The 20,578-nt window shown below is 42.4% G+C and overlaps 1 protein-coding gene across 1 annotated transcript; it reads right to left on the bottom strand.

The window, feature by feature from the left end:
• Positions 1 to 743: 743 nt before the first annotated feature.
• HNRNPU (heterogeneous nuclear ribonucleoprotein U) lies at positions 744 to 14,343 on the bottom strand. The gene is made up of 14 exons (XM_041404369.1): positions 13,390 to 14,343; positions 12,532 to 12,643; positions 12,334 to 12,407; positions 9,874 to 10,013; positions 8,196 to 8,295; positions 6,985 to 7,097; positions 6,326 to 6,589; positions 5,942 to 6,061; positions 5,209 to 5,337; positions 4,673 to 4,841; positions 3,901 to 4,140; positions 3,447 to 3,649; positions 2,299 to 2,370; positions 744 to 1,863 (listed from the first exon to the last, which is right to left on the bottom strand). Exons 1-14 carry the CDS (start codon positions 14,120 to 14,122, stop codon positions 1,810 to 1,812), a joined length of 2,523 nt encoding a protein of 840 aa, XP_041260303.1. The 5' UTR covers positions 14,123 to 14,343; the 3' UTR covers positions 744 to 1,809.
• Between the last annotated feature and the right edge of the window lie 6,235 nt (positions 14,344 to 20,578).

Genomic DNA, 20,578 nt, shown 5'->3' with positions numbered 1-20,578 from the left:
AGGAGGTGGTGCTGTTCATGTTTAATGTCAATATGCAATGGCATCTGCTATAAAGGCTAGAAGAGCAACACAAGCTTATCTTTACTTCTGAAGACTACTAGGAATTGACTAACACTGGAGAAAGGTTTCAAGCACAGCACACGACTCTAGCTCTAGGCTGCTGCCAGGAAGCCTCTGCTAGTCCATACACTGCCACGGGGACTGCCAGCACACTCCAGGGCCCTGATGGCAGCAGTGGCACGTGTTCTCACGTGTGTACCCCGTGTCCCTCTTACAATGGATACATCTTTTCCTTGTCTTATGGCATTAGAACGCAAGTTAGCAGCTAACATTGCCACTACAATTTTACAGAAGCATAAAGCTGAACAAAATAGCAGTTAAAACAAATTGAAGCTCTGTTAAACTCCATGACAATCCTTCCTCCTGTCCTACTCCCTGTCCAAATCCTTGTCCTGCTCCTTCCCTAATGTCTATTTTACAGTAAAGAGGTTAAGTGGATTTACATGATGCAAGCGCAACTCAAAAGACTTTTGCCCTATACATATAACCATGTTAAACTGTGAATTATACATGTGATAGATCTCTAACAGAGCAACCACCAGTTTTTTTAAAGAAACACAAATATTTCAGCATGTACAGTAATGAATTTAAAACTGTCCAACATCGTCGCTTTCATACATTCTCTTCCTCTTTATAGCAGTAACGGGATTTTAGACCTTGATGGCGACAATCCCAAACAAGAGTAAAATGAATTCATTTTATTGCAAACAAACGTCTAGAGTTAAACTTCTCCACCCACTTTCTTTAAAGAGAAAAGGAATCAGCAGGCTAAGGAGATACACCCATTTGAGAATTGACATGATTAAAAATTAAGATATAAAATGGGTGACTCACAGTTTCATTAGCTTACAAAATGGTGGAGGTAACTACTACAAGCACACTAGGTATACAGTATTTTGTGGGGAAAGTTATACAGACACACAGCTAACTTCATATAGATCCCATTAGACAACTGGATTTACAACAAGTTTTGTTTAATAAGAAATGGGCAAAGCCAGCTTCTTTTCAGAATCAAAATGCAGAACAAATGGAAAAAAAAATTATGGTGTTGTACCTTCACAAGTTTGAGCCTCCACAAATAAAGCAACCGAGTTTTACAACTTTAAGAGCTTCTACGTACACTCCACCATCACTATTTAGCCCCAGGTTTCCTCTTTGCCCCCGACATCTCATTGAGTTCCAAATGTTACAAAAAAGTCCTAGTTATTGCCAGAAACTTTTGCCTCCCGCTCCTCCCCTCCCCACCCAAGAGCTTCATAGAGAGGATGGAGTGTAATAGGGAGCTTTACATAATCTCATGGTATTTGCGGGCTACTAAGATGCCTCCATACGAATCTGGTTGCTAACATTTCATCATATTGTGACATGACTCACGACTGTTTCTTAGAAATTGGGGGATGGGGAAAAAGGAGAAAATTCTTTAATAAAAAGACACCAGGTACAAAGCAACGTTTTACTTTTGTTGTGGTAAAAAAAAAGTCACATTTTACAGATAAAATGTAGAACCCTGAAATACTGACACATTCTCTTTTCGTGCACAATGCTGAGGTTCTCTTACGAATCACTTTAAAACTGCAATTAAAAATGTACAAAAAAAGAAAAGAAAAAATCAACCCACAAAGCTTCTAAAAAAGGAACCCGCAGGCACTTCCTCTTGTGGAATGTTTAAAAAGTTAGCCTACTAAAGAAAACAGTCGACTTCTTGTGAAGGTTTTGGAGAAATATGTATCAGTTCATTTATTTGGGTATTCAATAATATCCTTGGTGATAATGCTGACTCCATGGCTTCTGACCCCAGAATTGCTGCAATAGATTAATAAATAGTTAGTTTTAACCTGCAATCACATAACAGTTAAGTTTCTTACTTGGGGAAAAAAAAAAAAAAAAAAAAAGAGAGAAAAGCATTTAACAAACATCCCCTGGAACTTGACAAGATTAAAGTCCTCTCCAATAGCAGCAAGCTCCTGAACAACTGAAGGCAGTTAAAAGTTCACTTCACAGCAGTAACGTGAAGCCAAGTACTTACATACCATTAAGAACGTTAAGCCACAGCTGGTATTTGATATATCAAGACCATCAAGGCAGATTAAGTTTTGCACAGGAAGCTATTTATAGTGATATTACCTAGCATTAGAACATTTTGCTATCCACTTTTGACTATGCATCTCATTATTTTAGTCAGCACTTTGCAATATTCAAGTTAACAATCAGTAAAAAGGTAAAGCTGGGACTACTTACACCCTGCTGCCACTGGTTGTAGCCCTGAGATTGGTTTTTGTAGCCACGATTATTTCCCCTTCCTCTGAAGTTCTGCAAGAGAACAACAGTTTTTAACTACTTTGTCTGCATGCATTTTTTAGCAGTGTCCTAATACCAATCTTCATTACCACCAAAACATCACACACCAAATAGAAGCACCAGCCCCAGGTTAATAGAAAAACACACCACCAAAAAATCCCTCCCTGAAAAACACTGGAATACCAAAAGCCTCCTTCCTCCCCTCTAAGCAACTGCTTTTTAAGCATAGGGGAAGAACCTCAGAATTAATAAAACAGCTTGAAGTGCTGTTGCCTGGTCTGGAAAGCTGGCTAATCCAGTTTTGACTCACCCTATTTCCAGCTGCTAAATGCACCAGGACAACTAAAAATACAAGAGCTTGTCTATTTTTAGTTAGGAAAGGCTGTAGTTGCGACAAGGATATGTTATCTGATCAGACAAAAGGATATGGGTCACACAACTGAAAATAGATGAGCTAGCCCACAAAACTTCAACAGAAGTTATGGTACAACAAAGGGACATTGATACAAGTAGATAAAATTTTGCTTTTCCCCTATTTGACAGTATTAGGCAAACCTGAGCCATGTTTACTGGCTTGGGCTCCATCTGCTGGCTCTTCAGTAATCTCTATTTTGTTTTTCCAATACTTCCACCGATATTCCATCAGGTAAGATCTAGGCTAGTGTGTCTTTACTAGTTGTATTTGATACCAGACACCAAAACAAAGACTCCGTGCAGAGCTATTTTCAGAAAGTTCTCTACATGTTTGATAAAAATACACTTTAATCCTCAGGCCAAACAACAGTTACTGTTACTGGGGAAGAGGAAGAAAAACACAAAAAACTGGAGACCAGCCTTCACACACATGCACTAAAAGTCTTCATTTTTAGCAGGACAGAGAGAGGTATAGCCCTAACATGAGCCCCCTGGATCAGCAGTTGTTACACAACATTCAGAGCCCTGGGCACATGCGCTAAACTAGAAAGGCCTTGCAGCATGGCATCAGTGTAGCACCACAACCAAGTCTGTGACTCCTCACAGGCACCAGAGCTGTCATCAACATCCCGAGTACTGCAGTTCAACTAGTCAGTCCCCCCTCAAAGCATCACCTGGTTGTAGTTTCCCCTGTTGGGCATTCCACCTCTGTTATAGTTTCCTCTGTTTGAGTAGCCACCTCTGCTTGGAAAGACAGGGCCACGAGGATAGGGGTAGCCAATTGCTCCGCTGCTGCCACCGCCACCACCGCCACCTCCACCACCTCGCTGAGGCATGTTGCCTCCCCTCCTGTTGTATCCACCACGATTGCCAGGGACTGCAAGGGAGAGAGTTATTTTAATCAAGTAATTGTTAGGTCTTACATATTTGCTACACAAAGATGAACAGTGCAGTCTAAGGTCTGACGAGCCTCTCATTTAAGCTGGACAATTAACTATTCATTAAAACGTTAAACTTATTGAAATTGAGATCAAGGTTCCCACTATATAATAATTGCAATGCAAGTACTACAACTTTTTCCCCAGCAGCAGAAACCGCCAGAAGTCACAGATTTATTTCTAGGCTCACCTCCTCCTCTGAAGTTGCCCCGCATGTTGAATCCTCCACGTCCTCTCTGACCCCTATTAAATTGATTTTTATTGCTCTTCTTGTTCTTCTTTGAGCCAGTGTTCTGTTTCTTTTCTGGCGGAAGAGCTTTCTTACTTTCTTCTTTATACTGTTCCAAAAGCTTCTGAGCTTCTTCTTTTTGCAACTCTACATAGATTATTTCATCAAAACATTCTGCTACCTCTGGCAGTGTGAAGTTCCCTATAATTGCAAAAACACTGAGTATTCAGCATCTACATTCAGCTATAATCAAAGCTGCAATTTAACCACCTTTCCCCCATTCTTCCTCCCACCCTCTGCATCCCCTCAGCATATGGACAAAATTACATAATCTGAGCATTTAGGAAACGTAACAGTGACAAAGGAAATAAACAGGTCTTCATGGAGTTGCCAGTACTGTTCCAAACCTCGAAAACATTCTGCCTATCTTTTTTTTCTTTTATAAGCCTCCACTCAGAACACCAGTTTCTGCCAAATATGTCACGTATATAGGGCACTTTATGCCAAGACAGCTTTGTGCATCTGCATGAAGCGTATCACCGTAACTGAGTAGTGTTAAGGACTGCAGCAGAGGGAACACAATATAGTGTTATCCTACCAAGTTACAATAGTCTTCCAGTTTTGTATAAGTACAACTGTTTAAGATAAAGTGGATTTTTAGACTTCACGTTTACTTAATCCTTTAAACAGATACTCAGCATCCTAAAACACAGTATAGGATTATGTTCCATGCCTTTCATTTTGAGAACTGCATGCTCTGGAAGATCTTTTCCCTCCACCTCTGCCTTCTTTTGTGTTCTTTGCTTGTAGTCTTCATCTTTTGGGCAAACAACAACTGCTTTGCGCTGGAAGCCTGCAAACAGGCACATTTTTCTCCTCTGCGCAGCTGCAGACACATTTGTCTGAAAAAAATGCAGTAACTTACTACACGTAGCTGTCATTGTAAGAGTTAAGGAAGTCAACTTAAGGTGTATAGACTTCACCTCTACAAGAGCTTGCAATGAAGTTTACAAATAACTGGACATAAAGATGCTGCATAATGCAAAGTTACAGCTTGTATCAATGTGTTAAAACACTTCCTCCCACATCCCATAAATCTAGAGAAGTTCAGACAAGCATTTGTAGTAATATCTCAACTTTGTGTCCCCTGAATGAGTAGTAAGTCAGTAACTGAAACAACTGCTATTATAATATAACTTTAATCCCAATTAATTACTACAATACAGCCTATAAAAAAATTCCTTAACCGTTTTTCACTGAAGCTTCTACCTGATCCAAAATGAAATTCCGCTTCTTACGAGCTGCAATCTCAATGAACTTTCCAAGACACTGTGGAGCTCTCTGCAACAGTGTGTTAAGCTTTCCAGTGTCTGCCATCTGACGCTTAAAACCTGCAACCTAGGGAGAAATTTCCCAGCGTTAGTCAGTGTAGTCCTGATATATGTGGCTGACGTTCTTTGCTAAATGCTTTCCACCACACTTCAAGGGTTGTTCAATTCAAGGCCACAACTGCTGCAAACTCTTAACTGAAATTCTCAACCCTCCAAAGAATGTAAGAGATTTATAAACAAAGACTCCACAAGAATTGGTACCATTCAGTTCAAGGTACACTCATCACAATACTAATTCCAGCTCTGAGAATAGTGATGTATAGAGAAGTAGAAATACATTCAATAGTCAACAACAGCCGACTATTTCTTCCATTTTACCACAAAAAGCTTCTGAATCTTGCCATGTGTGAATTAGCAGATCAGCAAGGTAATAAAATCTTTACACAGAACCATTAGGTTGGGAAAGACCTTGGAGATCACTGAGTCCACCTAACACCACCTTATCAACCAGACCGTGGCACTAAGGGCCACAGCCACTCTTTTCTTCAATACAAATGGTCACTAGCTAAGTAGTAGCCAGCTTCATTAAACAAAATAACCCCACAGCAACCAAAGACCATGGATTTACAGCGTTTCCAACAGACAAAGAAATAAAATGTCTTACCACTTACCATCATTTTGTCCATAATAGTATTTGTCCCAAGAATATTGTATTTTCCAGGATTTGCTGCTGCATGTTTGGTAACCCATGTAGTCTTGCCAGCTCCTGGCAAGCCAATCATCATCACCACCTATGAAAAAAAAGTTCTGTATTTGAGATACTAGTTCAAAGATTTTCTTTAATACACAACTTAGCCCAGCAAGCCTAATGGATATTGAGGGGGGATGTGGGGGTCTTGGGAGTGGGGAACGTAGTGGTAGTAAGTAGGTCATAAGATATCAAGTATTAAAGCTCCCAAACAAAAATGTCAGAGTGAGATGGAACAGTCTCCTTAACTCTAACCATTTCCATCCATGTGCTTTAACAACTTTTGAGATCATCAGAAGAAACTTACTTCACAATCTTTCTTTTGCTCGGGACCCTTTGGTCCCCGGACCCTATCCTCCAGGGGGACCTTCTGGATGAAGGTGTACTCTTCAGGTACAGGGAAGTAGGGTTCCTCCTTCTGACCAAAGTTGAACTCAACTGCACAGTTATGGCAGAGAACATGCGGAAAGAGTGGTCGCCCATCAAGAACTTCCTTGCTTATTTTGAATGCAACACCAAGCTCTTGTCCATTCTTGGAATATGAGAGTTCCACTTCATCACCATCAAAATTCTGTTTTTCAGACAAAGCATTATTTTGGATAAAATTAACTCACTTTATACAGTTAATGAGTCACTTCACTCTACTGGCTATGTTCACTCAACTTCTGTAACTGTTACTTCATAAAGGAACTAAACCTAATTTTCTCTTCTAATGAGTCACTGTCAATGATAATTTTGTTCAAGATCTGATTTTTTGTTAAAAGGCTTTTAAAGACATTTGTCCGTGAATATAAAATTATGTTGCCAGCAGTCACTGTTAGTAACAGCTGCTGCTTCTATTGCCTATGTCAAACAACTTGTCTTGCTCCCGTGATTTTATGTATTTGCTTTACCACTTCTAACATCAAAGCAGTCTAAAAATTCAAGGATGTTTTCCCTCAAAAGAAAATATAAGTGAAAACTTACAGCAAAACAGCCAATCACATCATTTTCATCAAACTTCTCACCAAAGTCTTCAGTCTCACAATTGCATGTCTTTATTCCTTTTAGAGAATAACCGTAAGAAAATTCTTCTTCACCTGAAGGACAAATTTAACCTAATTACAAATGGGCTTTTCCATCTAACCTTTTAGACATAAATCACCTTACAGCTACTTAAATAAGCTGCTGTTCAGAGTATTTTTATTAATGCCAAAACAAGCTATGATGCCCCCCAACAGCTATACAAGCTCATTCTTCTATTCAATACTTTCACTTGAAATAGAACAGCAGTGTTTCCTCATCCCTGTTTAAAAGCTTTATGCTGCTGGTTCCAGATTTATGCTGACAATAAAAGCTGAACTGTCAGATAAAGACATGAACAAGTATTTTAAACTGTGAAGACCTGATTATGCACTGGTATACCTGCTGTAACGTAGTCAGAAAGGCTTTCTGAAGTTTAGTCTCCAGGAGCACTTACCCCTCCCATTTTAAAGGGAGTTTAGCAGACAGTCAGCCTATGCAACAGCTGAGGATGAAGCTGCAAGGAACAAGCTAACAGGAAGTGTCAAACACAAGGACTTAGGTGTAATTTAAATAGAAAGCTGTTGCTGATGTCAGAACATACCAACTCACCAATATTTCCCCCAAATATGTGTTTCAGCAATAAGTTATAAATATTATTATAATCATTTGTCCTATATATAACGAAGTTGTACTTTGTTTCCAGCTATTTTCAGAAACTAAGATTTTCCCACCAAGCAAAAAAAAAAAAAAAAAAAAAAAAAAAAAAAAAAAAAAAAAGAATGTAGTTACCATGAGTTAAATTTTATACCATGCACCACCCCTTAAAAGTGGAGAGAAGGGCAACTCCCCCTTTTCTACTTTTGACACTACATGACAAAGACAAATCCTTTATTTTATCAGATTATTTAACAATGTTGTCCATAACCCATAGATAATAACTGGAAGAATTAAGTGCTAAATTATGGCCCTAACCCTTATAGGTCTGAATACTTTATGACTTTATTAGGTCCTAGTAATGAACTTTCTCACACCACGTCCAGAGAATGACTCAAATTAAGACCACTTTTCACAACACAGACTACAGCCACTAAGCTTGTTCCCCCTGCTTCAGAAAAAAAAATTTAAAACTTAATCCACATCAACACAAAAGCAATTAAACATTTAAGTCTTACCAAGCAACATTCCACTTGTGTTCAGTGACCAGCCAACTCGCACTTCATGTATGTCAATATCTTTTGTATACAGGTGTTTAACAGGAATCTTTTCTGTAACCTATTTTTAAATTATTCAGGAAAAGGTAAGCAGTATTTATTACACACTAAGAAGATGGAAGAACAAAAGGTAACACTTTGAACCTTTACTTTGAACCCCACTTTGGTTAAATCTTTACTAAGTCTAAGTGATCACCTTCAGCAAAAATGAAACATGCTCAAGAATATGAAACTGCAATGAGTGACTGAACAGTTCCATCTCCTGACTTAGCAATGAAGATACCATAAATCTTCATCACTTTGTCACGGCAGTCCCTGTCAGTGGTCAAAAGCCTTAAATCCTTTTGACATTGTATCAAAATTACAAACAATACGAATATTTATTAAAAAAACCCGAGCTGCCATGAAGTTGGGATTAACAGTAAATTACTTAGCTAAGAAAATGTGCACTGTATGAAAAATCTGCTTCTTAGAGACTAGGGAAAGTATTACACTATCCCTTTTTCACTGTGAGCAGACTTCCTGGGCAAGCTGCCAGCTTCCAAACAACATAACCAGACTAAAAAAAGGCAACAAACAAAAACACCCCAGAAACCCCCAGAAAGCCACCTAAACACACTGGAATCTACATGCAACCAGCTGTTTTTTAACTGTCTTTAGAAACTTTACTAAAAGGAAGTGTAAAGCCCATCAGTATCCTATCAACCTCTGCAACTATTCCAGTCAGGTGACTGAGCTGAAACTCATTTGAAAGCAAACAGGACAGTAAGTAGTGACGTAAATTTCCCTTCACTGGCCTTCCAAAGTTACAGGTATCAACAGGCACAGAAATCACTCCATGCAAAAGTTTGGATGATGGGATCACTATCCAATTCTCATGGTAACAGTTACATTTGAAAGCACTAGAGGAGGAGAACAGATTAATACATACAGGCCCATCATACACAAAAAAGCCTTTAACACTGTTAAGTAAAAAAGGAATACGAAAAATAAATTCAAGCTTTTGTGATTTTGTTCCTCTTCCATCAACAAGCTGGAGAAATCAGTTTATTGGAAGGCTGATTGCCATTCTGACCCTTCAGGAGAACTCTTGCTCTCAAAATTCAACTACTTGCTAAATACTCACATTCAATGCATCATGTCAGAGTTAATGATGTTGAAAGGGACCTTTAGAGGTCATCCAGCCCAAATCCATGCCTACAGCAGAACAAACTCAAAGACTAAGCAGAACCAGAAAGGACTGTTGAGATAATTTATATCCCTTTAAAAAAAGAAGTCAAGCTTTCTGTAATTTTCAGAAAGCACAAGCATAGAGAGTATAAAAATACTCTCTATTTGTGTTGATGCATGAGATGACAAATACAATTAGTGATTAAAAAATAAGACCAAAAGTCTCACATTCAGAACTAATGTAGTGTTTTGTGGTTGTTTTTTTTTTTTTTAATTTCTGTTTTTTGTTTTTTTGTTAAATCAAAGTTCTTAAGAGAAAACAGTTTTGCAAACTGAGCTACCTTCTTTTAAGAGAAAACCATTTAAGGGTCCTGTTCACATCAATTAGTTTCAACCAAGTCCAAAAAAATGTGACAACTATAAATATAATATTTAAGCATGCAAAAGTGTCCCATAAACATTAACTCACCTTCATCTCAAAGCAGACTTTGCCTTTAGATACTCCATAGGAGGCTCTCCCTCCAGCCCAAAGGAAAGCAAAACTTTCCATGGTCAGAGAGGAAGCACTAAACCGGTCTCTTGAGATTTTAAAATGCAGGTCACAGTTATCTGTTAACATAAAAATCATTCTGTTTACTCTGATTACAAAATTAAATACAGGTGTCCAATTTTATGCATTAAAGATGATGCCAGCTTCTAAAGGTGATTTAACTGACAGAAGCAACATGTCTAGATGGAACTGCAGACTGAAGCTCAGCCAAAATCTTAGGAAAAGCTAGCTAACAAGTCATTTTCAAGGTGCCATCTTCACTTCTGTCACCCAAGTTCCCTCTATTTTCAACATCTGCTTAAAAACCCCTAAGTTCTATATTATCTGTTTGAATCCTCTGTCAGTTACCCCTTTCCATCAATACCGAGCCATCTGCATTGTGCTCTCCAGTACCCTCTAGAGACCTGATTCTGAAGCAGTCTCACTGCTCAAGACCAAAGCTAAGGGCTGCTAAAAAGTAAATGTGAAAACAAATGTTTTTATTTAAGTACTGAACGTAGTCTTTGGTTAATACAGTCAATTAGCAAGTCAAATTAGATTATGTCTATTAAAATAAAGGCAGTTAAATCAGGGGCAGATATGCTAAGTGCAGAGAGTGTGCTAAGAGAGCCTACTTCAGCCCAAAAACATGACCTACACACTGAATTCACCTATCACTCCAAGAACCTAAGCAGAACCTTGGTTTTACAAGCACCTTCAGAGCTGCACACCCTGACATTGCAAATGAATCTCCCAGGAGCTTTCAGAAAAACAATGCCAAATGGTAACAAGAGGTGCAGCATGCAACACTTGAATTCCCCAGAGCTCGGAATCCACAGAAGCAGCTCCAACCTACCTGGTGGTTACAAGAAAGGAGCAAAATGAGCAAACAGGGAGGAATTCTGCTCTGGTATAAAACCTGCATGATGCCAGAATACACTAAAATGCAGCCTGCCCTGTACTACTGACAACGCTTACGCACAAGATTTTGTTTTGTTTGCATACAGCCATCCCAAATTTCAAAAATACTATTAGTGATCCAAGTGTCTTCTGATCAGTACTGGTAACTCTTATTTACTGAAAAGCAGATAAAATCACACATTAGAAACCCACCTTTGCAGGCTACCTTTAGAATGGGAGATGAGAACAGAATGTGAAATTACAGCTTTGTAAGACACTGGTAATAAAAAGCACTTAAGAGTGGCTAAACCTCTTACACGTCTGGATCACTATCCAGAAGAGAGAGTGCCAATTTGTTACACAATTCAGCCTTACAGCTGTGTTTGAATCTTATCTCTAAAGAGTCTGCCAACACTTTAAATCACAATTTGTCCAGTAACAATATTTTCCGCTAGAAAATACTATTATTACTAGAACAGTAATAATGAAAAGTAGTTATTTACTCAGCTATTGGAAGCATCCAAAGCTCCCACAGAAGTGGCTACTCACCACGTTAGCAGCTAGAAACTTGAGACTTAGTTAGCAAAATGTCAGGGATGGCATATCCAGCAATTTACGTGACTGTAAACTAATACCTCCTTCCATTTCAAACCATTTCTTGTGGATAAAACCACCTGAAACTTCTAACAAATATACCAGACAATGCCAAAAGTTAAGCTTTCCTTCCATGGCACTGTAAGAATCCAACAAGTTCAAGCATTACTTCAAGATCAAGTGTTCTAATATTGCACTGAGTCCTTATACTTACCCTCAAGAACATAAATGTCAACTCTGCCATAATGATATGTTACAGTAAAAATGATGTTTATGATCTGCCTCAAAAAAAACCTGTTTGCAGATACTTCTCAATTCCTATGCTCTGCTGACCAAGTCTCTCTGCCACCCCCCTTGCACAAACCACCAAAGCCCAAACACTCACAGGTTACATTAATGGGTCATTTCTGAGGAGGCATTACCAGATTTTGTTAAATTTATTGGAAGATCGAACACTCCACTGGTCAGTACCTAAATAGGGGAACTTATGCAGGAAGCTTACTCCCCAAACTGTACTTTGTAAGCACTTAGGCTGTTGACTCTCTGAGCTTTCTGGGCCATAGTGCTGGACAGCTGTTTCATCAAGCTGTCTGCAGGGTGTTTATGTGCACTCTACACTTACCCACCTAAGCTTCCATACCAGATTAGTGTTTTGGTTAAGATGTCTTCACAGAACCATCTATCAGTACAGAATTCACAGGAAAACCAAGCTCATTACTGCTAACATTCTCATATCCTTCTGTTCTTTTGTTTGCTAAAAATGGATGGAAATACAGTATTTTTCTAATTTTTTTAGTTACCTGAAAACCAATAAATGTTATCCTCCCCGTCTCAGAAAGTGTGGCATTAAGATTAGAAGCCTTAACACCACATCTTTCCAGAGCAAAGGAAAGCATGTTTACTCACAAGTATCAAGACAAACCACTGTGTCATCAAAATGTTCATCTTCTTCTTCAACAGGTGGTTGAGGGGACTTGGCCCTAAAAAAACAAAACCAAACAAAACATAATAAAGCTACATGTATTTTCACAAAATTAAAACACCTCTGTTTTAATTTTCCTTTCCTCCTTATCACAAATGCTGCCCAGCACCAATTCTGTTTACCTGCTATACTTGTTTTCCTCAATGTACTCAAAGTATCCCCGACCATGATCTTCACGTGGTCTCTTTACTCCCCTCTTCTTCTCACCAGGCTTTTGCTCCGTTTTACCATCTCCTGTAACAGAAATAATGATTTATTTTGACTATTTAAAGTTTTAGTTTGTTTCGGAATAAAAATCTATATCATGGTTTCGACTTTGCAAACTGCATACAGCGCAAGATAAGCAGTAACATCTTAACAAGAAATTTTACTATGTTACTAAGATATGTTGAATTTTCACGGGAAACTCAAAACTCGTTGCCACCCAGAAATGATTTAGCACACGGAAGTCGCCAATACACCACACAGCAGCCAGTAGGGCTCTCAATGTTATGAGCCCCATTGAAACCACCCCGAAAAAAAAAAAAAGGAAAAAAAAAAAAAAAAAGAAGAAAAAAAAAAGAAAAAAAGAAAAAAAACCCCTAAAATGATAAAAAACTGTCCTGACCCGCCGCGCCTCCAGACCCGCAACACCATCACCACCCGCCCACCACGGAGGCAGCGGGACACTGCCAGCCGCTCGCAAGGGCACCGTGCGATCCGCACGACTGCGCCTCCTCCCGGCGGGCCGCGGGCGGGAGCCCCAGGGAAGGGATTCCTCCTCCTCCTCCCGCCTCCATTGTACCGCCAGGCCTTCCCAGCGCCATCCCGTGCGGCGGCGGCGCCCAGCCCGGAAGTGACGTCAGGCGCGCCCCGCGCTGCTCGGCGCACAATGCACAGCGCGCCCCAGCGGCCCCTCCGCCGCCCCTCCTCCCGCACCCCGGCGGGGGGGCTGGCATTAATGGGCCCCCACCCCGCTTCCCGCCGCCACGCTCACTCACCCCCGGCGCCCTGCGCCCCGGGGCGGCCGCCTCCGCCGCCGCCTTCCGCTTTCTTCTGCTGCTGCTGCTGCTTGGCAGGGCCCGCCGGGCCAGAGGCAGCGGCGGGCCCCGAGGCGCCCCCAGCGCTCTTGCCGGGAGCCTCCTTGGCGGCAGCGGCGCTGCGCGGCGGGAGGAGCGGAGGGGGCTGCTGCGGCTGCTGGGGCTGCGGCGGCTGCTGGTCACCGTGGCCGTTGGCGTCTCCGGCCGCGGCCTCCTCCTCGTCGGCCAACTCGTCCTCCCCCTCTTGGAAACCCTGGTCGTCGCCGTTCTCATCCTCCTCCTCCTCCTCTTCCTCCTCCTCGCCGCCCGCCTCCTCCTCCATGGGGCCGCCCCCGGCCCCTGCCCGCTCGCCGTTCTCCTCGCCCAGCTCCATGGCGTCGCCATCGGCGGCCTCCAGCCCTTCCTCGTCGTCGTCCTCCATGGCGGAGGCCGCGGCCTGGCCGGGGCCTCCCCCCTGGCGGAGCTGCGCGGCGCCCCCGCCGCTCTCGGCCGCCTCCCCCTCCACGCTGCCGTTGCCGGGCTCGGCCGCGCCGCTGGCGGGGCCGCCCCCGCCGGCCTCCTCCTGGTCTAGCGCGGCCTGGAGCCGCTCCATGAGCTCAGCCTTAAGGCCCTTGTCGGAGAGGCGCCGCTTTTTCAGCTCCTCCTTCAGCTCCGACACCTTCAGCTTCTTCACGTTCACGGGCGAGCAGCTCATGGCGGCGGCGGCGGCGGCACTGGCGGCTCGGTCCCTGGGCGGCGCGCGGGCGGCGGCGAGCAGGGACAGACGGGCGGCTCTGGCTCTGCGTGCGGTGTGTCAGTGCCCCGGCGGGCGGTGGGTGCGGGCGGGAGGCGCGGTGGGTTCGTGCGGCTGCGGGAGCTGCGGAGCCGGACCCGCCTGGCGCCAAATCCTTTCACCGCGAGCTCGCGAGGGAGACGCGCCTCGCGGGGCCGCGCACGCACCGGCGCCGCGCGCGCGCCGCCCCGCCCCCGCGCACGTAGGCCCTCCCGCGCTACCGTAACGACCGCATTACCGTAAATGCCCGCCCGAGCGCAGCGCACCCCGCCGCCCTTGTCCTGCCGGGTTCCTTGGCGGCGGCGGCCGATGGGCCGATACACCGCTCCGGCACAAAGAACCCGCTCCGGGCTGCGAGGCACCCCCGTGCCAGCTCCCGCCCGCGTGAAGCCACAGCCCGACCGAAATGCACCCCCTCAGCAGGGGCTCGCATTCCAGCCGCAGCCTCGCAGCACCCTGTCCTCATTCCCCTGGCTCCTCTGCGCCCACGTCGGGCCTAGTCCCGCACGGTTTATTGCGTTCAGGCTTTGAAAAAGGGCACTGCTGCTCCAGACAGTTCCCCTGGCACAGCCCTGCTAACGCAGTTACGTAAGGGCAGGAGCGGGGCTGCCCCGATCCCGCAGCACCGGGAGGCAGGCACGGCGCTGAGCCTTAACCAGAGCCGGCGGTAACAAAGGTTCTCCAGTGCATGGACTCCTAATCTGGAGCTCGGCACGGGGCTAAGCCGCTCACCAAAACTGCGCAGCTTTCCCTCTTCTCTTCCCCCTGCCTTCCTCTCTGCACAGCGTTAATATGGGGCTCTCCCCAGCCGCACAAGTTGTACAGTCATCGAATTTTAGATGTTTCCAATTCGGTCAAAAGTAGCATGAAAACAAAGAGTGGAGAGGATTTCACGTGAGCAGAGAGGCTGCACAGATCTACAAGTCGGCTTCCTTAGGGAGCCCAGATGAAAAGCCAATTTTCAATTGCAGGAAAAGAAATGCGAGTCAAACCGCCAGAGGATCAGTGTGAAGTGCAACAGAAGGGAAGGTGCATTTGCCACCAAGTTGCCTTTTGCTGGTACAGATTGCGTGGCCTCCTGAACCAGAACAAATTGCATTTGCCTGCCCCAGAGGAAGGGAAGAGAGACAAGGAAGTCATCCCGTGTTAAGTGCTCAAGGAAAGGGCTCTTTCACACACGTACACACACACCGCTCTATCCTCAGTCAGGCTATGTCTACCTGGAGAAAACTCGACTCGGTCGGCAAGGTTAGCTGAACCCAGCACTACACAACAGCTTGTTGGAACAGATTCAGGAAGAGATGCAATGTGTACAGATGAGAAAAAAGTTGCCAGAACCTTTCCCTTACTTTAAGGTCAAGTTAGTAGATTTTATTTCAGTCCAGTAAGTCAGAGTCACCTCAACAGCAGAAGAAAAGGGTAAGAGTACAATGCAAAGGAGAGGTCAGTGTCTGATTAAGCTGTACCACTCTAAATCACTGCCTTTGTCCATTTCTTCATGAAAGAACAATCTTAGCTAGTCTGCTGAGGGACTCCTGACATATACTCTTCTGCCAAAGTGACAACAAAATTAAACTAGTTAATATTGCAATATTACTGACTGAAACTTACAGATAATTCTTCATTCATTTGGATGGCATTTGCCTATCCAACTCTCTTTTTTTGTTTGTTTGTTTTTGTGTTTGTTTTGCTTTTGTATGTAAACAAATTTAAACAGAAAATACATCAATGACTGTGTATTATCTGAACATCAGTGAGAGCCCTGTGTTTAGACCTTGATCTTGCACAGGGCTTTTCACATGTTGAGTCATACTTCTGGAAGAGTTTAATCAACCCCGATGTCTGATAATCCCTCCCACCACTGCAAACTTTATGGATTGATAGATTCTTTTAGGCCAGCTTTGTATCCCTAAGCCTTGCCTTAAATGAGCACATCTGCACATACTGACAGTGCCTCTGTGCTGGAACACACCCTCATTCAGAATCACCTGAGAGCTGCAGTCATTACATGTAATCCCATTCCTAAACGATGTAATGTCTCCTTACTTCAGTAACATGCTCATACTGCTTTATACTCCTGTTACCATGGAGAAACAAAACAGCTAACAGCTTTGAGGCACATGGAGAGATTCCTGACCCTAAAGCATCCAAGCCTGTATATAAAGGCACAAGTAGATAAAGTAAAAATAATTTCCCCCCCCCCCCCCCCCTTGAAATTTAGCACTATTAACTTGAGGCATTTTTAAAAGTTACTACAGCTGTCTATTTATTAAACCACTTAGAAGGATAAACTTATTATTTTTAAAGGAGATTAACTCATACCATCATAATAAGAGTAATGCTTACTATCTAACCACACACTTAATTACACTACTAAAGAGGTGTAGCAAGACTTTTCAGACTACAGTTATGTTACCTGTTATTACAGAAGTCAGAAATCCCAGTTGATTTTCAGATCTGGTCAGGTGATTCAATTGTAAATAATAAATAAATAGTTGTAAATAATCAAACAGCTAAGTAAATAAAACACACACATAACTGAAATAGATGTGTAACTTTAATGACTGCCTCAAAGTGTTAAATAAAAGTGCTTTTCTATATGTAAGTTATATACATATTTATTACACATCTGTCCCTGGGAAAAATCTCTCTTAAGATACTCCCCTGTCCTCTTTAAGTCCTATGTTTCAGGAGTTTTTCTTTCCCTTATTCATACTTTGAAGGACAAAAATAGGTTAAGGATGTATGCTTTCCTTGTTGCTGTACCCTCTTTTACTTGAGTTCACTGAGTGAATTCTTCAGCTCTGCTTTTCATTGAACATGCAGATAGATGCCAGCCACATCAAAAATGAGTGTTTGGTAATGCAACATCCTGAAATAGGGTAACACTAAAGAAAAGCACTTTAAGCTGTAATGTGCAAAGCTGCTACTTGTATGATGATGGCCATGTGAAAAACAAAACATAATTGCTGGTAACCAAAATACTCCTCTATTAAAATTGCCTTTTTTGGTCTCAAAATATATTGAAACTTAATCTTCCTTTCTATTTAAATGAAAAGTGACATGCACCCATATATAAAAGATGCAATTCTGTGCACTTTTTAATCAATCATACAGCATTTTTCTCCTATCTGTGATACTTCCTAACCTAAACTGTTTTTTTCTCCAAACCAGTCTTCTCTCTCAAAAGTAATTTCCAAGTCTTCTGGGGCTGGGCCCTTCAACAGATCAGCTTTACTCTTTAAGCTTCTTCAACACATCTTTCTTCTTTCCCTCATAAAATGCTCTTGCCAAAAAATAAAAGTCACCACACACTTTTTGTGGCACCAGAGTGTTGCTAGCTCTTAGACCATCTCCTCTGTCCACTCAATTCACAAAAAAGTGAACAGATTGGGAAGGCCATGCTAAAAAACCCACATAAACCTCCTAGAATTTTTAAGAATATTTTATGGTAACTGAAGGTACTACCACAGCATGCCTTAAATCTGTGATAGGCAAAGCTGACTAAGTGAACTATTTTAAAATATTCATTAATACGTGTTAGAATGCGTTCAAGATGGCCACTTCTGTGTGACACACAGCTGGAGCCCAGATAGGTAGAGAGACCCCGAGTAGCTTTCCCTGTTTAGGCACTGCCCTGGCAATCCTACAAGGCAGCTGTTACAAAATCCTGAGGTCTGCTAAGCAGACTCCAAAGCACCACAAAGTATCTTGGAGAGTACAAAACTGCTTTTCCTCAGTCTTGGTTGCAGATCTCTTGGCTTTTACCTTTGGAAGCAGTATCCCAAGCCCAGCTACTTTTCTTTTAGTCCCAAATGAAGTCAGCTCAAAAAAGAAAAGGAAAGCTTAACTTTAAGACTGAACACTATATAATTTTTAAAAGGGGGATAAAGAAATGAGGTCAGAGGTTTGCTCAGTTGATTCATTTTAGGAAACTGCATTAGTTGAGTTAACTTCACTGTAGAATGCTCTCTGGAAAGAAAGCCACTTTGTCATAGACTGCTCTTTAACCCACTCTGCTGGAGCAAATCTGCTCAGCCTTTCATTTTTTTTTCGGGCTGAGGGAAACCAGCATCATTTCATATGAAAGACTTAGAAACTCTTCTGACAACACACTAAAGCAACTGCTAGCAAATGACTACAGGTAATTTCCTAGGAAAGCATAAAAAAACCTCAGTGAGTCTCCTACAAACTCTCTGAGAACAATTATTTGACAATAAACAGCAGAAGAAAAGCACTGTCATGTAACCTTGCTGGTTCCACATCCATAGGCTAAGAATATTTCTGGGAGTGCACCCTGGCCAGAAGGCAGGCAGTCCTTGCAGCATGTATTGTGAATCACAACCAGGTATCCCCTCAGGTCATGATGTTCTGAAGGAACAGTGCCAGTAAAGTCAGGGAGGAGGGGAGTCAAAAATTTTCTAAGGGCTTTCTGCTGTAAAGTAGTTAATCCAAGAGTTAACAAGCTCCTAAACTATCCAATTGAGATTTTCTGATAGGAACATAGAGCTATTCTTTCAAATAACATCAGGCCAACACGTTTAGAGCAGTATCCTGAATTGTCAGTATTTGCAGTCCAAGGCTTTCTATCCTATAGCTTTTCCTGTGTCCCCAGACCCATGTGACTGCTGAGTTCATTACGGGGTCAGGGCCTCAATTAGATTCTGGATTTTATGACTTCTTTTTCATACAAAAGAAAATAGAACTGCCTGGCGGTTCCTCTATGAGACTAGGCATCTGCAGTTGTTTCTCCTGCTTCACATACCAGCAAAATAAGAGATCCTCAACAGCAAAAGTTAAGAAAGTAAGAATCAAGGTAAACACAGCATGCCTAGCTTAACAAATAACTGTTTTAACAATCCTGTTATCATAGACAGGACTGTGTTTCTGAAATAAGAGCTGTGTGACAACAGTGTGCTTGTCTATCATTTACAAACTTGAAAAAATTACGACCAAAAGTATAATTAAAAAGGAGTGAAAACAGACATGCACTTCAAGCACAAATCTCACACCTTCAAAACAGAGAAGAGGCAGATTGTCCACAATATCTAGAAAGACTTTTTTTATCACCAGTATGTTCCACATGGGAAAGTCTCAGATACTCTAGTAAAAAAAAACAAAACCAAAATAATCACAAAACACTTGAAAAACAAGCAATTACATGAAGAAAAGCTCTTATAACTGATCAGCTTTAAAGGAAATTAATGCAGAGCATTCAGATGGCAAATCTTTAAATGAATGCTTAAACCCAGCTTCTTTTCCTTTATCCTCTCTTTCTTCTCTGAAGCTGGTCTCATCACAAAAGCCAACATTTTTTTTTAACTCCATAGTAACTAACTCTAGCCATCCCTGTCCAAGTTCTTAGGCTTAACAAGATGAGTTTCTACCTAATGTCATAATTTTGCAAAGAGCAATAAATCAGAAGAGAGTTTTAGTCCATTGTTTATTTGAAGCACACTTATTATGAGGAAATATTTCTGGTAATATTTCCTTTTGTTCCTTTGTACTTCTCACTTGCTGATTTATAGCTTTCCCTATATTCTTCATCCATTTGTATCTCAAATGCTTTCATATACTTGAAATACTTTATCATAATGATGCAGAACTTTGCTGGAACATTGAGAAATCTGGCTTGAACCTGACCTGCGCTGGCAGCGGATTGCAGCTTGCAGCAGCCCACATGAAATGAGCTGAAAATCTCCGTCTGCTTCCAAGTGAACGAGGGCTGCTTTGGAGAACTGTACCCCAGATAACCCCCAAACTGACAGCCTGGGAAGGAAGTGAATGAACATGGGTGCTGAGTCACTTTTCACTTTCTTTCCTGTGAACAGGTAACAAATCCACAGAAATCCATTTGGATGCTCAGCAGAAAAACTTGTGAAAGTACCCCTCCTTCTCTCATGCCTTCCTCCTCCTCTCCTCAACACACAAACTGTTACTGATGTGATGGAGGACGACACTGGAAGTTTGCACTTTTGGACCCAGGGACAGAGCACTTCCCTTTGCAAGACAGCTAAATGAAACCCTGCAGGAGCCAAGAGCTGGTATGCACCCATCACCCACAGTCAGCAGTGCTTGGGGCCCCATCTGCTCGGGAATAAGCACCTGGAGACCAAAGGTACCTCTGAGCCAAGGCTGGAAGAAGTCTGCAGCCTGACAGAAGAAAGGGAAGCATTTGGTTTGGATGTGTACTATGGCTTTACTGGGAGTCTGTGGCTTTCAGACAGAGGGCAGGAGGGAAGAGAGTGAAGTGCAGGAGCTGGAGCAGCCCAGCCTGCGTGGGCTGCAGGAGAAGGGCTGGTGGAGCAGCAAGGAGCCTGCCTGCACACACACACAAGGCTGGGCTCTCAGCTGCCTCATGCTGGGATGCTACAGGGT

This window comes from Onychostruthus taczanowskii, unplaced genomic scaffold (genome assembly GCF_017590055.1).
Source record: "Onychostruthus taczanowskii isolate IOZ18803 unplaced genomic scaffold, ASM1759005v1 scaffold21, whole genome shotgun sequence".
Lineage (NCBI taxonomy): Eukaryota > Metazoa > Chordata > Aves > Passeriformes > Passeridae > Onychostruthus > Onychostruthus taczanowskii.
Note: the sequence above shows the minus strand (reverse complement) of the source record. Positions and strands in the feature narration are given on the sequence as shown.

Coding starts and splice junctions, on each gene's coding strand:
- HNRNPU (XM_041404369.1), bottom strand. CDS start 14,122: ATGAGCTGCTCGCCCGTGAACGTGAAGAAGCTGAAGGTGTCGGAGCTG. Junction 10,014..12,333: donor AGTGGTTTGTCTTGATACTT/GTGAGTAAACAT, acceptor TTATGTTAACAG/ATAACTGTGACCTGCATTTT. Junction 6,062..6,325: donor AGCAAAAGAAAGATTGTGAA/GTAAGTTTCTTC, acceptor TTTTTTTCATAG/GTGGTGATGATGATTGGCTT.